The sequence below is a fragment of the Arctopsyche grandis genome, chromosome 4, assembly GCF_051622035.1.
Source record: "Arctopsyche grandis isolate Sample6627 chromosome 4, ASM5162203v2, whole genome shotgun sequence".
In the NCBI taxonomy this organism is placed as follows: Eukaryota; Metazoa; Arthropoda; class Insecta; order Trichoptera; family Hydropsychidae; genus Arctopsyche; species Arctopsyche grandis.
Window position 1 is genome coordinate 13,388,767 of NC_135358.1, and position 17,621 is coordinate 13,406,387.

A 17,621-nucleotide genomic window follows, 5' to 3' on the forward strand; every position below is an offset into this window, starting at 1 on the left:
TCAAGCGATCACAATTATTTCTGAAAATGTTCATAAGATAATGTGTGGTGGATTTTTACTTGCCTCTTCTTATTTTAAACTCTGTCTGAATATCTACAACAAAGTTCAAAAAGTTGCCGCGTAATATGTTTACAAAATCATTACAACTCAACAAGCATTTATTATAAAAAATATAAGCATTTTCCATCAGCATATTTTTTTTCGGTTTGGTGATTACTAGTCAAATGTGAACCGGTCACAGAACAACCGGTCGCTCTAGATTGGTCACACGTGATCACCCGTCACACTAAAACTGGTCACGCGAAAACTGGTCACACCCTAAAAATGGTCACACCCTAAAAATGGTCACGAGAAAACTGGTCACATCCTAAAACTGGTCACGAGAAAACTGGTTGACTGATTTTAGGGTTTGACCAGTTTTAGACGGGTGATCACGTGTGACCGATCTAGAGCGACCGGTTGTCCTGTGACTGGTTTACATATGACTAGTAGTCCGTTTACCATTTTTTTCCCACACTAGAAAGATTCGGGTGACCGTGAAAAAGACGAGAATATTCGTCTATCATCCATACATATGAAAAACGGTTAGTATATATATCAGTGGCGTGCGGTATAAGTCTCTCTCCTCCCGTCGTACATCCTCACTTAATTTGCGCGAGCAGGATACAACAGGAACAAGAGAAACAGGATTTTCCTCCCGTATCCTGTGCGCGCACATTAAACAAGGCTGTATGACAAAAAGAGAGATAATCTCACCGCATGCCACTGATATATATTATACATATATACATAGTACCGTTTACCATGCGCCCTTTTTTTTTTTTGATCTTTCGACTTAAGATCTTTCGATTTTCGATCTTTGCCTTCCGATATTTGCTTTTTTGTGATCGTATTCGAAAGTTAAATCGGAAGTTTGTAAATCGCTACAACCTGATTTGAAAACTGGGCCGCTTGATTAAAGATAAACAACGAACCTCAGTGAACTTTGATTTTCATTATTGTCATTATTGACTACTGTACAACTAATCAAATTAAATTTTCATATTAATTTAATTTTACTTATGCATGCGTATCAGGTTTTCGAATATCATCATAAAAAATTACATCGGTACTTTGTATGTGTATAATCAATAAATAAGGATTTTCAATCACATTTTTAACTATCTAGCATTGAAATATCGAAATCTGTTTATTTAAATACTGCTATAATTTTTAAAATTCATAAATGTAATTATATACATAAAATTCGTAATTTAATACAATGTACGTATTTGTATATGTATATATATGTTCACACACATCTAAAGTATGCTTTTTTTATTTGGTAAAAAAGTGCCAAAATCTTGCTATGCTTTATATTCATTCCAACACCTTGATAAGCGTCGAACAAACATTACGTGAACAATTTTTGTTGATTCATTATTTATCAATAAAATTGTATTATATATTTGATGAATTATTTTTACCACATTTCAAACACTAAGAAAATCCACGATGTCTTAATTAACGACGCTAACTTATTATTCATCAGTTGTAAGACGTCCTTCCTGTAGCGACGAAAAAGTTTTTGGAATTCTAACCGTATGTAAGGATTCATAAATATATTTCAACGTTCATTGCATATATAATTAAAATTTGTTAAAACGTCAATTATGTTCAATTTCTCAATTGAAAAGAATATCATGTCTACGATAATCAGCAAATATTTTTGTTCAAATGTTACAAATAACGTCATCAATATAGCACAATTTACAGAAGGAGTATAAATAATAGTGTTTAGCAGAATTTTTTTTTATATACATAGACAGGTACATATCAATGACGTATCGTGGAAAGTTCCCTGTTATTATTGCTTTACTTACGTGTACGAGAGCAGAATATAGGTTTATCATTCCAAATTGACCCATTTACATTTTAAAATGACCCCTTTTCATTCCAAATTGTTCCTTTTGTATTTCAAATTGACGTTGAAAACGGGTCAATTTTAAATGAAAAAGGTTTAATTTGAAATGAAAAGGAACAATTTGGAATGAAAAACCTGTACAAGGGGACCTCTTTCATTTCAAATTGACATTGAAAAGGGGTCAATTTTAAATGAAAAAGGATCAATTTGGAATGATAAACCTGTACAAGGGGACTAGACTAGGTTACGATTTTCGTGACACGCTACTGGTACAGCATGAATGAATTTATGTTATTTTCCACCTCAGTGAGCGTAGGTTACCAGAGATTTGTTTAGCCGATTTGTCTGGTAGCCTGCGCTCATCATTATTTTCATAATTGGGTGCGATGTACGAGTGAATTTTGATCTTATATCTTACATTGTTTTGTATTCAGGGCTGGTTCTTGTACATATGTACAAATATTGGTGCTGACTGTTGATGCAAAACATACCCTTATATTTAAACATCATTATATATTTTGTGACTTCTTCTATTGTTTGAACTTTTGCTGCTATTTTTATGTATATGTATAAATATTTATTTTTTTGTTATATTTTCTACCATTGTGGCCCATTCAAATATTTTGTAATACCACAATGATCAAAACTTTAAAAAAATAAATTAATATTATCTTTTAATTAAATATTATATATATTTTACATAAATACTCTCATTACATTTGATATTTTAAATTATATAATTTTGTTTACATACAGTTCTATTTTCTTTAAAATGTTATTTTTCATTTGATTCATGGACGAATTCACACGTATTTGGACCAGTGTCACTCGTTTGACGTGTTTGGCGTTTACGTTTCGCGGTTGATGTTCAAAATATAAATTCATCCACTGAATTGATTTCCTTATAATATTTAACGATGGTAAGTAAGACAAATTATTTTCTTCATTATAAAATATGAAAACTGTTGTTCAAATTCCAATAACAAATATTATAACCTCTAAATATTTTCACAGGCGAGAAACGCGGAAAAAGCCATGTAAGTAAATTTAAATTCGAGCAATTTTTGTAGATTTTTATTTATCAGTACAATTGTTTTAAGTTTTTATGTATTTATTTTAACAATTCAGGACTACTTTGGCACGGTGGCGTGCCGCTCAAGTTCAAGAAGCCGGAGGTCTCAACAAAGAAAGACGACCATTTTTAGCATCAGAGTGCGGAGATCTTCCTCAAGCAGAAAAATGGCGACTACAAATCATCGGTGAAATAGCAAAAAAAGTCGCTCAAATACAGAATGGTAAAAAGAAAACCTCACATACTCTTTAGTTCATAGCAAAAAAACACTATTTATAAATGAATGTAAATCATTATAAATATATTGATTACTATTACAGCTGGCTTGGGTGAATTTCGAATACGAGATCTTAATGACGAAATCAATAAACTGTTAAGAGAGAAACGACATTGGGAAGATCAGATACGCGAACTTGGTGGACCTGATTACTTCCGAGTCGGACCGAGGATGTTGGATCATGAAGGCCGAGAAGTTCCCGGAAATCGAGGTTACAGATATTTTGGAGCCGCTAAAGACTTGCCTGGTAATAACTATTTTCATCAATATAATAAAAAATATGTGTGTGTGTGTGTACATTCAATAATATAATTTTGTATTTTGTTTTTCCATACAGGGGTTAGAGAATTATTTGATCAAGCGCCACCCTTACCCCCTCGTAAAACACGTACTGAGCTAATGAGAGATATAGATGCTGACTATTATGGTTACAGAGATGATGATGATGGCTTGTTACTACCTCTTGAAAAAGAAGCTGAAAAAATTGGTATGCAATTAACTACAATTTTAATTTCCTTGAATCGTTTCAACGAGTTATATATTATATTATAATACTATCTTGTATATAGCGAGATCGAAGGCAATTGAAGAATGGAAAGCCAAAAAAGAAAGTGGTGTTACCGATGAGGAATCAGCAGAAACTGATGCAGAAGACATTTACAATACAGTGGTAAGTATTAATAAGGTGTTTATTAGCCTCGCATTAAGAATTATTTGATTTTAAATGCTTATAAACTAATTTCAGATTGATGATACTGGTGGTGCAGAAGACCCAACTGCAAGTTCAATGTCACAACAGTCACAATATACATCTCACGTCCCAGTACCATCACAAAAAGACGTAGAAGAAGCGTTACTCAGAAAAAAGAAACAAGAATTGTTAGACAAATATGGTTGTATGGATGTTAAACTAGAATCATAATAAATAAAATAAATAATCGTTTCTTGACTTTAAGTGGTATATTTAATATAAAAATTTTATATTAAAAATATGTATGTTTCTCATCTCTACCCATTAAAAACCACTGTCAAAAAATTTAATAGTACAAGAATTCAATATGTATCTACTTTAAACAATTTGTATTGTGTATAATATATAATTAAGACCTTTTCAAATTTATATTTTAATTACACTTTCATAAACAAAATATTTTAATAAAAAACAACTGATTGATTTATCGAATTTCATTTCTGTAAATCCTTATATCCCATTTTATGATTAATTTTAGATAACTTGACAGATATATAAAATAATAATATCCCCTTAAATGAAAAAAGTATATTAAAATGTTTTACCAGGTTTTTGGGAAAAAAACCATTATGACTTTAAACTTTCCTTACCACTTTCATTTAATACAGATTTTACTTCTTGAAACATTAAATAGATTAAAATAATTCAAATGTATTCCAGTTGTAGTATGTTATCTGGCATTTTAGATAATTCATATTCGAATATAGATTAACTAGTGGATATGTTTCTAGAGGCAAAAATCCATGTATATATTGACTTCAGATCAGATCTTTTTACAGAATATATACAACAATACGTTATTACTTACTATTCCAAAGTATATATGTATAATATAGTTTCCTATTAAGATACGATTATGTGTTCGAAACAAAAATGTGACTTCAACTCAAATTACTAGTCAAGTGTGACTTTCACGAAAAGCAGTTATGTGGATAAAATACGTACATCAAAATCAAGTTACATTGAAAGCCTATGTAGGTTCTGTGAATCTGTTGTGTTGATATGGAACAAGATGTGACTAGGAAACAAGGATGTGACGGAAACTTATGTGAAAACAATGAAAAGCTTGCAGGTGCAACATTAAATATTTTATTATTTATTTATTGCCAGGCAATATCATAACATAGGCTCATCGATGATTGCAGAAAAGCCCTCAATGCGTCAACAAATCAGCACAGAGATCGAAATCTCCCTTGTATATTTTATTATTGGAATGTTCGGCACAAATTTTAAACCAAAGCTGTATTCAGAGGACATCATAATTATATTCTCAACAACTGCAATTGCATAACAATATAGTACTATATGTAATCAAAATACTCCACATACTGAAGGTGCACGCTCAGTGCAACAATTATCGTATAGTTAAAAGAATCTTCAAAAAAAATATGCCATTTTCATACATCAATTTATCCATATAAGGGAAAACTCTGAATGCTATTATCATAGTATAATATATTCACAATTTATCCTACGAGAAAAATAGATTTTTCAAGAAAACCTACGTCAATATTTTTCAAACTTGTATACATTTTGTACAATTGAAATATATTTAATGACTCGATTGGGTCAATTGATAAGTGAATAATATATTTTCATAGTATGACTATTTAAAAATTTTTATATCCTTGTACTTCTCAAATCACTACAAGGTGAACGTGCACCATAAAGTATACATACTTATACATATGCATATTAATCGATGTTGCAAAGTTAGGTGTCAATTCAAATGGTATTGTATATATGTTTAAATTATCAAGTAGTATTTAAATTAATGCAATTACTAGAATGTTAGAAAAGCCAGACACGAACAAATACGTTAAAATATTTAAGTAGCACTGAATTATAAAAATTATTTATTACATTTTGCACTCCATCGTTATTCGAAGCGCTTATGGGAAATGATACTATAAGTTCACTAATTAAAGTGATTCGTAATATTTAAATTTAATATTCACAATATATTATAAATGAAATTATAAAATACTCTTATTTCAAAATAAAAGTGAGATTACAAAATAAAAGGTGGTTATATGCATACTTGTTAAATTTAAAAAGAATACAAACCTCTAAATATAAATCCATCGTATAAAAATGTTTTAATAATAAAAAACATCACAGTAAAAAAATTGGACTATCAAATTTAAAATAACTTAAAAAGTAGTATGTTATGAAACTTTTACATATGATTAAATAGCTTCATTACATATCGAAAACATACATAAGTATTAGCAAAAAACATAAAAATCTGTTTTTTTTAATTAAAATTAATAAACCTATGTAAGTGGCAAACCACATCTCATTCAATTCAGTATGAATCAACAATCAAATTGCAAATTAATACTGAATTAAAAGTTAATCTACCACTTTTTTAAGTACCTAACTGTTTTTTTTTTTTTTAATATTGAATATTGTCAGACAAAATTAGTAAATTAATCCTCCAAAAAAAAATTTTAAAATCCTTTTAAGATTAAAATAAGGAATAATATTATTTTTTCGGCTATTTCAAATAAATACATGTTTATTAAATTTTGGGCATACATAAATAATGTCTTCCAAGTTTAAAATTATCATGTATGTATTTTTTGCATTACCTTTTTGTAGAACCAATATCGTTTATCAGTTTCAGAAAAAAAAATGAATCAAAAGAGTTAAATAATTTTAATTCTAAAAACCAATACATTATTGGAATACCGATTTTATAGAAAAGCAAAAATCAATGATAATACGTAAATTAAAAGCTATAAAATTGATTACACGAGGAAATACATAATATACATTTATGTATGTATGTACATATACTTTAATCACAATAGTTTATGCATTGTTTAAATGCAAATGCAATAATAACTAACTATAGATACAATATATGTATGTGTATTGTAATAGTTAATGAACTAGAATTTGGATTCAAATAATACAATTAAGAATCGAGATAAATTTTTGGCCATATTGACCACTTGCAAATCGTGCTATTTTCACGGTAGAACCTCAAGAAGCCATCATACAATACGTAATAGGATAAATATTATACTACGACAAAATATACTTTAGCACTCGTGAATATTCCAAATTATGTATATGTATAAATACATACTGTGAAATTTAATATTTATTTATAAGATAAATCTTTAGAGTATTTATTTCAAATGAGTATTTTAGCATCAGTATGAGTTTGAGGTTATACCGTAACTACGTCCGTCAATATACCTAAATAATTGTTTTTTTTTATCACGTCACTTATGATTGAAACAAATTCTGCTGCTTTTCGTCATTTTCAAAATCGCTCCAAGCATTATTCAATTCCATAAATATTAATTTTGCTATATTTTCATTTTCTGTACCAACTTGCTGTAAATTAAAAAGAAAAATCTTATTTCAAAACACCTTCATTATAATTTATTTATACACAATAAATTCCTTTCAAATATTCATACCTTGTCTGGATGAATAGCCAAACAAGCACGACGATATGCTTTTTTAACATCATTGGGATCAACGATTGCACCCATATCACATTTTGACCAACGACAATTTTCCCACACAATAGTATGAAGAGAGCACAGTAAAGCTCGAATATTTGACTTTTTGCCTTCAGCCTAAATAAAATAGGTAAATGTATTTTATGAATAATAAATACAACAATCTAATCAATCAATCATAAACCAAAAATAATAAAAAATATACCCAATCGTGAATAAGCAATCTTTCAGGATCCATTTCCTTCATTATCTCCCCTTTCCTCATTTGATTAATAGTTCGGGGACCTTGATCCTTCCTTGCTGCGAATTCATATCCCTGACTACCCAATAAATCCCCGAATACATCACCCGGTTTTTTTATCTTATCTGCAGGAGCTTTTGGTGGTTCAAAGTGTGATCGACTATAAATAGCATTTATTTTATTTTATTGCAATGTTACGATTAATAAAAATATAAATAGAAAATAATTTTATTTCGAACCTATAATCGGGTTGATGAGATGGACTTGGGGTTGCTGCAGGTCGATGAATTGGGCTGGATAAACGAGAAGCAGAAGCTGAATTTTCACCACTATTCCAAGCACCAGTAGGTCCAACTTGCGGAACCGTTGGTGGTGCTTGATTTCCATTGTTTGAACCCAAATTACATAAATCGATGAATGGGTCACGTTTTGTAGAAGTTTGCTCTGATGATTGCTTACCTGTGCAATACATAAATAGTGAAAATTATATATGTACATACAAAAAAAAAAAAAATTGTATCAATAATTGCTCTTGCCATTCGTTGCTGAATTCTTGGCAGCACTATTCATAACATTTGGTGTAAGTAAAGGATTATTTCCATCTAATTTTTGAGGAGTAGCAAGACCAAATGGATCAAATGCATCAGATGAATTACCACTTGCATTTATAAAATCACCAAGACCTGAATTATCCTGAAAAAGCAAACAAACATGAAAAATACTGAGAATTTCAAATAATAATGCATATATAGAAAATTAATAAGTTTACTGCAACGCTGGTGCTGTTACTGCTGACATTGCTCAAAAAATCTCCGAAAGTATCATCTTCCGGAAATAGAAGATTTGCATTTTGATTAATCTTTGGTTCATTTAACTGTGCAGTTTTACTAGGCGGCGGTGGAAAGTTGGCAAATAAATCAAATGTGTCAGTAGTAGCAGTTTGAGATATATCAGCACTTTGCTCTCCAGCGATATTTAGCATATCTGTAGTTTCCTGATTTAGTTTCACACTATCAGCCTGTACATCGACATTCATAGTTTTCATCTGATCTGAGAGTACTTCTGGAGGTGGTGGACGTCGAGGAGGCTGTGGCGAAGGAGGCGCCGGTCTAGCTGGACGAGGTCGGCTCCTTACAACAGTTACTGAAAATTTGATTCGAATAACCATTACAATGAAAATAAATAAAAATCAACAAACAAAATTTAATATGTACATACCAAAGTTATCAACAGTTTCGTCCCTTTCTAAAGTCGTTGTAAATATTACTTGACTCGATCTGACGTAGAAAGTATCATCTTGTGTCCAGGGATCTGGCTCGATAGGAGGCCTACCGTCAGTACCAGCAACCAAGACACCAACGCTTGCACTAATCCCACCAGGAAAGTGATCATTCCCTTCTCCAATATCGTCCATTTCCGACCTAAATAAAAATTAAAAAAAAAAAAACAATAAATATAACAAAGTAAAATCAAATCATGCATAGCATGTGCTAAATATAAATTTTAATACCTATTAAACCTCAACACAATTTGATCTTGAGGAATATATCCCGTGTGAAATTGAATTTGAAACATCCTAATCCCAGTTGGTCGACCTAACTGATGTCTTGCATGATAGACCACAATTAACACATCTCCTGCCACCGTTGTGTTAAGTTGCAACATACACTAGAAATCAAAATAAAATAAATATATTTTTACATATGTTGCAGTAGCATCATTGACATATTATTTTATATTTTAAAAGTTTATATTTAATATATAATTTCAAAAGAGACTTTGAATGTATGTTTGTATATTTGTTTGGTTCGTAAAATCCGTGACGTTCAATTTAATTAAAAAAAAATGAATATTCAAATAAATTTAAATAAAATAAAACGATTCAAATAAATTTCATAAAATGTTTACTATTAGATTGGCCATGTTTAAGCGGTTTATATTACAAATACCGAGCGAAGCCGGGTAAAAACACTAGTAAACTTATAACATTAAGATGTAAAAACTACACAAACAATATGTACATGGATATTACATATTCTTTCAATCTTTACCTTTCCTTCAGTCACATTGAATAGATGAAGTTTGTCATAATCTTGCAAAGTAGAAAGCACACAGCGATCGTTGTTGTAAACTTCTACATAAGGCCGACATCCATCCCTAATAATAAGAATAAATTAGAATAATTGTATATATTAGTAGAAGGTTGATGAATATATCATTGAAAAATTGTTGAATTATTTACCTGACTTTAGTGAAAAGTGGAACAGGTTGAATTGCTAACGACATGAGAGTAACGGGTTTATAGTGAGGTAGTGAAGGTTCAGGTCTAGAGAAATAAAATTTTCAATAATGTATAAATACAATTATAATAAATAAAGAAGAATTTAGAGTAATATATAAACGTTGTAAAATGTTATTTCATTCAGTTTATATTATATAAAGACAATAAATTTTAGTTAAAAGTGCTAAAAATATCATAAAAAACAGCTTGAAAGTAGCTGTATGTTTTGTTTACCGTATAATATTAGTTAAATAGTAAAGATATCGAAGCTGACTGGGTTGCATGTTTGGAGGACAACGTCGAACGGCAAATATTTGCAATCCATCCTCCGGTACTGTTATGAGGCGACAGTAAAGCATTAAAGCACACACTAATATACACGACACAGACTTCCCATCCTGGAAAGTAATTATTTAAATGATTTCGTCAATTCGAGTGCCATTAATGATATATAAAAGATTGCTTACAAAGAAAATCCATGCTTTTGTTAGAAATCTGGCAATATTACCTGGCAAGTAACAACACACACGTTCTTTTCATCCTTTTCCAAATGCTTATAAGCATGACGAAGTGACATAAACAAGGATCGCAAAGTGGGTGAATGGTGAGCTTGCGAAATGAACACATCTATCGTTCGGTTCGGAGCTGGAAACATTGCACCCGATGACTTCCCAGATACGTTCACAATGAGACATTTACCGGCGGGATGACGACTTTCCAAAAATGCCTATAAAATAAACCGTTTAAATTTATAATACTGAAAAATCGATATATTACAAGGAAAGTTCAAACTTTTACTCACTCGCACATCATCAATGTGATTTGTTTTATATGCACTTTCTATGCCTTCAGATGGATAAGGCATAACAGCCACTCGGCCCGTTATATAACTGATATCTAAATCACTTCGGGCGATAGTTCTAAAAAGATAAGTAAATTACACAAATTAAGTAATGTTTGTTTTTAAATGGAACATACTTTGTTATCTGATCTACACTTACTGTTGAACTGTTTGCATTACTTTCGATGAAGTATCTTTAAGATTTTTGAGGAAGCTACCAGCTCCACCTTTGAGCGACGAGAATAGACCAGCAGGTTGAGGAGTTTGCTGTTGATGAACAGGTGGTGTTGGTCTTGGAGGGGGTGGGTCATTAGTAACTAATGGAGCTGCTGCAGGCATTGGTGGTCTGGCAGGCTCTGGTGGTCTGCTTGGTGGTCTCACTGGTGTGTTACTCACATTGGTTTTGGCATTATCGCGTACAGGTATAGTACCTGAGAATTTTAAAGCATCATGAAAATTATTGATTGCATTTGTTAAAACAACAAAAAATAGCCTTACCTGAAAAACTTAAGAAAATTAAGTGATAAATATTAGTTATACAATATAGTATATATCATTCAAGTTAAAATCAATATAGGAATGCGAACAGAACCTTATCTACATATCTTTTCCAATAAATGTATAAATTAATTTACAAAATGTATGAAACATTATAGAAAAAAATAAAAAATATTATCAGATTTTTTTTATTTTGATCAAGTATTTACATGATTATATAATATATATTTTTTATAATATTATTCAACATAATCGATATTCACAACTTGTTTTTACTATAAAGAAAAAAAAGAATACTGATTTCATAAGTATTTCCTCGTTTTTCAAAACATCATATAAATCTCAGTGAACCATTGAAGAAAGTTAATCTCAAATCAAAATTTGGTCTATGATAATGACTATGTGGACAATATCTCACGCCAATCATCGATTAACTGGCAAGAGCACACTACATAGATACATTTATTTCCACACGCCTAAAAAATATTGGACATATTATATTTATCGTGAACCTCAGTCAGTAAGATTAATAAGATGTATGAATTAATCATAAAATGTATACAAATGAGTATATATAATTATTAAATTTTAATTTACTAGAAATTAATCAAAAACTTGTAAAAAATTATATCTGACAACAAAATTACTAAACAGCTATGGGAATTAAAGCTCACTGTTAGGGAAAGGGGAGAGTTTAATGCTATACATAATTACAAGAATATGTTTATTTTAAGTTTTTTAATAAATATTTAAATCTATATCAACAAAAAAGTGATAATACTTGGTCCACTCGATACAGTACTCAAAATAAAAATTGAGTTACAAGTCTTGTTAATGCAAATTTTTGAAAAATAAATGGAATGGTTGTAAAAGGGTAAATAAAACTAAAAAAACACAATAAATCATATAAAAATTGGAATGCTAAGTGATTATTCACATCTGATGAATATTATCAATTAATACGTATAACATTACTGAATATTATTACTCATCAAAATCTTGGACTAGCTACAAATATATTATGCTAATATATTATAGCACCTTTAGGTGACTCAGTTATCTTTTTGTAAAATTCATAATTGTAAGTACAATGATAGAAATGTCAGCATATATCCGACTGAGTTATTTGAATGAAAAGAATACTGGACAGCCGAATATGCTCAAGAACCCACCTGTTAAATAATGAAACATTTGTAATTATTCTAATCACACTAAAAAATGCAGTGTTTCTATTGATTGTCACTTTTATTTCATTGCTAGTAGTGCATTAAAATATTTTGCTTCAATTTCAAAAATATTTAATGAAAGGTAATTGTTAACGTTGTGCATCAATTTTATGATCAATATTCAAACATTTATGTACAAACAAATGTGCACATTTTACGCACAAAACTTAAAATACTAAAAACCAAAATTTCACTCTTTCATTAAACATGTAACAACAGAGATATTGCGATATAACTGTGACAATGCATCATATGTGAAATTTTGTTTATATGCACTCGAAAATGAGTCATAAAATTTACATCATACAATTTAAAAAATATATTACAATATAATCATATTGTCTTTAAAGAACAAATAAACCAGTCAAATAAATATTATACTACCTTTGATGTATAAATATATATTTTTATATATTTGTATGACTAACAGCTTCTATCGGCACTAACTTTCAGTCGACTAAGAAAAATATCGTATTCATATTCACTAAATATGTATTTGTAGAGCTTCAATTATGCTATTTAAAACTACGTTGAATAAACTTTTAAAAAAATTATATAAAAATCATAATTTTAAGGGCTAAATCCCAAATAACGAATGTATAACTCATATATTAAAAAATAAGCAACATTATACATAAGAACAAAAATAAAATGAGTCATATTATAGATATATGTATTTGCAATTTTTAATGTAACTATTTGCAAAAAAATAGTTGGAATGACTCGATGAGTCTATGAAAAAATTATAAATTTCACAGACACTACGACGAAAACTTAAGATGTTTCGTATGAAACTATATTAAGAATATAACCTTAATAAACATTAAAAACCACAATAATAAAAGCATATTATTGAAACTGTATTTAAAAAATAAAAAAATTTAAGGGTAAAAATTTGAAAATCTTGACCATGCTAAGCTCGAAAATAAATTTTAAATCAAAAAATCTGTTAAAGAAATACATTTTGGTTTTCATTACGGATTCGCGCTATTTTGAAAAATGAATTAAATTCAAAAATTAAAAAATAAATACAATTCGTATTCGTTTTACGATATGGTAGTGTAATATTTACTTGACTTCTTATTACCTGGCGAGCTAGTGGCCACAGATTGTTCAACTTTTTTACGCTCAAATTTCAAGGGTTGCTTTAAGTTGACATTAGTTGATTCGGCTATAGCAGCTAATCGTTCTAAAACTCCGTTAATTGTCAACCGATTTTCCGGATTCACCGTGAGACATCCACCTGAAAGTATTTATTCAAGTGTTATATTTTTCATGTCCATATTGTTAAACACGTGGCTGTCGGACATTCGATTCTAACACACCCGATTATTTAATACTCACGGATTATTTCATGAAAACATTTATACTGCTGATCGTTCTGATTCAAATTGTAATTTCCGTTCAAGATCGCTAACTTTGCCGAATCTTCGAAAGGATGTTGCATATAACACAGAGTATACAGTATACAACCCAATGCCCAAATATCTACCGAATGATCTATTTGATGGTTGTCCCAAGTGTCCAACATTTCTGGAGCTCTATACATTGGAGTTGTAAACATCGTAAGCTGTAAAACAAATTAATCATTAACTCACATTCGAAACAACGGAGCAAGTCAATATATTTGTCTCAAAAATCAGAAATATTCTCACAGTTTCCTCCAGCATGGTTCGTTGATTTACATTCCACGATGTATCAGGTGAATGTACTTCGGTTGTTGCAGAACCAAAATCGCACAGCTTTATTGTACCTAAATTGATAGTAAAATTGTTTGAATGAAACAGGTAAAAAAAAATTAGACAATTTAAGCTTATGCATACAATGTTTCTTTATCCAGTTACCAAAAAACAAAAAAAAAATAATTTTATTTCAACTACAATATCATGATTATACTGATATAATTACGTAAATGAATTTAAAAAAAATTTCAATGTGTATATTTCATTTAAATAAAATAAATATTATGCATAGATACCTTCACTAGTTATTAAGAAGTTCTCCAGCTTGAGATCTCTGTGAGCTATCGGGGGAACTTGTGCATGCATATGCTGTACTGACCGGCAAGCCTGATAAAAAATTCGCAGGATAGTAGACACGGGAAATGCTGATCCTCGGTTCTGCAAAGCTTCCATCAACGACCCCCCAGTGCACAAATCGGTCAGCAATAAATACTCAGACATTCCGTGGGAAGTCTTCGTGTTGTCGATGAAGGAAGCGCCAACATACTTGATGATATTCGGATGACCGGAGAGTTTTTTAAGCAGACTAATCTCCTGAACGATGTTCTTGTTAGCGTCTCGGTCGGCTGCCATCAATCGTTTCAGAGCATACTCGGTTCCGGATGCAGTATCTTGAGCGACAAATACAAACGCAAAGCCACCTGTATACAATAAAACGAATACCATAAAATATACTTCAATTTTTACCAACGCATATAATATGTTAATGATAAACTAAAATACTATTGATAAGAGAATAAAATAAATGAAACACACACAATGACGTGTTATTAAACTTTTATCAGAGTGTAATGTATGTGGGTGAAACGCTGATAAGTTAAGCATTTTTATTATTTAGAATTCAATGATTTAATGTGTAAGCATTTCAAATTAAAATGACCAAATTTTTACTTAAAATTAATAGGGATGAAAAATGTGCATAATTTTCTGCAGTGAATCAGCGTATACATATACATAGTATTACCATAACAAATCTATATATGTTACAGTGAAACCATATTTCAAGTGAAAATATATCAATTCAAGTGGTGAAAATATATCAAACAATGAATTTACAATGTTTAACTCTATAAATTTATCCCTTACAACCCAATCTTAAATGAATAGGGCAAACCCTTACTTAACCTAACCCTTAAATAACACCAACCCTGAAAACGTAACTGGTAATGATTTCAATGAAACGTGAGTGAAAATATATTTTCACTGTGACATAAAGACTGAGGGAAATTCTATTATATAGATTGTTCGAATAAAATCATTTTGAATGATATGTGTATATATATATTTACGTTTGAAAGACTTGGCAATGTCTAAATCTGTACCCGACAAGTAAGTGAACAAAAGAATTAAATTAGAAAACGTTTATGTGATTGTCCTTAATTTAATATTGCCACTTGTCCTCATTTTGTAAAGATTGCTCTTCAATGATGCATGTCCTGTAATTTGCGTCCAATATTGTACCGTCTCAGACAATTTTATCCCCGCGTTTTAAACACAATAAAAAATCAATGCATAGGCGACTGCCTACTAATTTATGCAAACAATGTGCTAACATTTTCATATTTATAATAATCTTTTTAGCACCTATAAATGAACAGATGTAGTATTTGATTGATTTTTTTAATCTGTGCTTGCAGATTTTATCATACATGGTGATTTTTTTAATAGAAAGTAATATAAAGATGATGCAAGTGCGAGAAGTGACAAATTATTGGGGAGGGGGGGGTGCAGCAAGTGGAGGGGTTAGAGATGAGGCGGGGGGGGGGGGGTTGAGGTTGAAGGTCAGACCTTCGGCGATGAGTCTGCGCACGCGCAGTTTGAGTCCGGCGACATCGATGGCGGCTCCGACCAGCTCAGATCCTGGCTCGCCACCACCGCTGGCACCGTTGCTGGCCGAGCTGAAGTAGCCCATGGCCGAGCGGAAGACGCTCATGGTGGTGGTGGTGGTGAGAGTGACGGTGATGGAGACGACGATGGCAAAGAGAAGCCTCGAGAGGACGAGTCCACCTCACCGCCACCTCCGGCCCTCCTCCGCCTCCAGCCAGCACCCGCCGCCACCCACTTGGCAAATGTACCACTGCTTACACCACCGACTAACGTCAACTGTCAAGCTAGCCAACTCACTCGATTCTCCTCTAAATCAATCGAAACAGCTTGGACTAGAGAACCCTATATGCTGGGCCGACAAGAGGGGGGAAAGCTGGGGTAAAGTTCCACGGCCCCGTGTTGGGACGTTTAACTGACCGATATTGTTATTTTATATTATTCTACATAAAAGTACATACATATATTTATTTAGGCTCGATAATATTATTCCGAAAAAAGCGATCTCACGCACGTCACTAATATCTCGATCACGGAACATCTGGTACCCAAGAACTCCATCAACCACGTGAAATATTGTACTAACGAGAACCCGAATGCCAGATATTCCGTATTCAGGGCCGCGCCTACCATATGCAAAAATGTGTACAAATTATATTGTTACGTAGAGGTGGGTGGAGGATCCAAGTAAAAGGCCAAAGTCGTTTCACAGCATTTATTGATGATTAAGGAGATACACACACTGACAGTGCTCAGTCCAGAATGTCTTGATAACGCCTTAAGGTCTGTTCATACCTAGTCAGCACGTACCGACTTCAGCAGGTATCCGGCCGTACGAAAAGTATTCTTTGGTACATTTTGTATGGGTATATTCATACCAACCGTCACGTTTACGCCACGGCAGGCTTACAGCAGTACCCGACATTTCCTGTTCATACCTTACAGCAACATCCGTCAATGTATCGTATCCGTTTTTTTGGCCATCGTAGAAATATACACGCGAATTACGTGCCATGAGTCTGCCGCTTTGCTGTTTTGGACCAATTATCGATAGTGATAGTTGACAGCTGTTCAATCTTTCGACGTGGTTTTGGCGCAAATATTAAAAAAAAATTTAAATTTTTTACGGAAATATTTAAAAAAAATGACACATGTTTGACAGGATATCGTTCGTTTGAGAATGCGAGCGTGTGCCATGCGTTAATGACTTTTCACGTGTAAATGTCTTTCGGGACATGCGTTGCGGTCGCCTGATGACATCACAACTGGGTTTCGTTGTTTTACGATCGAACGATGAACTCTTTTTTCAGGAATGGTCGAAGGGGTCGTTGCCCTTGAGTTTATGCGTGTTTTTACAGGAACGACGATGAGATCGCTGGTTTTGATGTAATAGCACAAGTTGTACTATATTCCTACAGTACCAAGGTATCGGTCACTTCTGAGAAGGGACCACGGGAATGCGACCAAGTGCCGCTACTACGCT

The 17,621-nt window shown here is 31.7% G+C and overlaps 2 protein-coding genes across 2 annotated transcripts; one reads left to right on the forward strand and one right to left on the reverse strand.

The window, feature by feature from the left end:
* The first annotated feature begins 2,707 nt into the window (after positions 1–2,707).
* Positions 2,708–4,429, forward strand: LOC143910186 (pre-mRNA-splicing factor ISY1 homolog). The gene is made up of 7 exons (XM_077428554.1): positions 2,708–2,823; positions 2,918–2,940; positions 3,032–3,198; positions 3,296–3,499; positions 3,590–3,739; positions 3,822–3,922; positions 3,998–4,429. The coding sequence occupies exons 1-7, from the start codon at positions 2,821–2,823 to the stop codon at positions 4,172–4,174; spliced, it is 825 nt and encodes a 274-aa protein (XP_077284680.1). The 5' UTR covers positions 2,708–2,820; the 3' UTR covers positions 4,175–4,429.
* A 651-nt stretch (positions 4,430–5,080) lies between these two features.
* On the reverse strand, positions 5,081–16,447 carry aux (cyclin-G-associated kinase). The gene is made up of 19 exons (XM_077429601.1): positions 16,103–16,447; positions 14,551–14,955; positions 14,228–14,325; positions 13,917–14,142; positions 13,660–13,815; positions 11,009–11,279; positions 10,810–10,927; positions 10,516–10,734; positions 10,242–10,405; positions 9,969–10,052; positions 9,778–9,883; positions 9,237–9,394; positions 8,945–9,147; positions 8,496–8,869; positions 8,263–8,419; positions 7,966–8,185; positions 7,691–7,886; positions 7,441–7,602; positions 5,081–7,354 (listed from the first exon to the last, which is right to left on the reverse strand). The coding sequence occupies exons 1-19, from the start codon at positions 16,245–16,247 to the stop codon at positions 7,244–7,246; spliced, it is 3,573 nt and encodes a 1,190-aa protein (XP_077285727.1). The 5' UTR covers positions 16,248–16,447; the 3' UTR covers positions 5,081–7,243.
* Positions 16,448–17,621: the final 1,174 nt, after the last annotated feature.

Excerpts from the sequence above, each read along its gene's own strand:
- LOC143910186 (XM_077428554.1), top strand. Across the intron at positions 3,740-3,821 it reads AAAAGAAGCTGAAAAAATTG|CGAGATCGAAGGCAATTGAA; the intron begins GTATGCAATTAA and ends TCTTGTATATAG. Across the intron at positions 3,923-3,997 it reads AAGACATTTACAATACAGTG|ATTGATGATACTGGTGGTGC; the intron begins GTAAGTATTAAT and ends AACTAATTTCAG.
- aux (XM_077429601.1), bottom strand. The coding sequence starts at position 16,247 with ATGAGCGTCTTCCGCTCGGCCATGGGCTACTTCAGCTCGGCCAGCAAC. Across the intron at positions 14,143-14,227 it reads GAACCATGCTGGAGGAAACT|CTTACGATGTTTACAACTCC; the intron begins GTGAGAATATTT and ends TTTGTTTTACAG. Across the intron at positions 10,735-10,809 it reads ATCACATTGATGATGTGCGA|GCATTTTTGGAAAGTCGTCA; the intron begins GTGAGTAAAAGT and ends TTTATTTTATAG.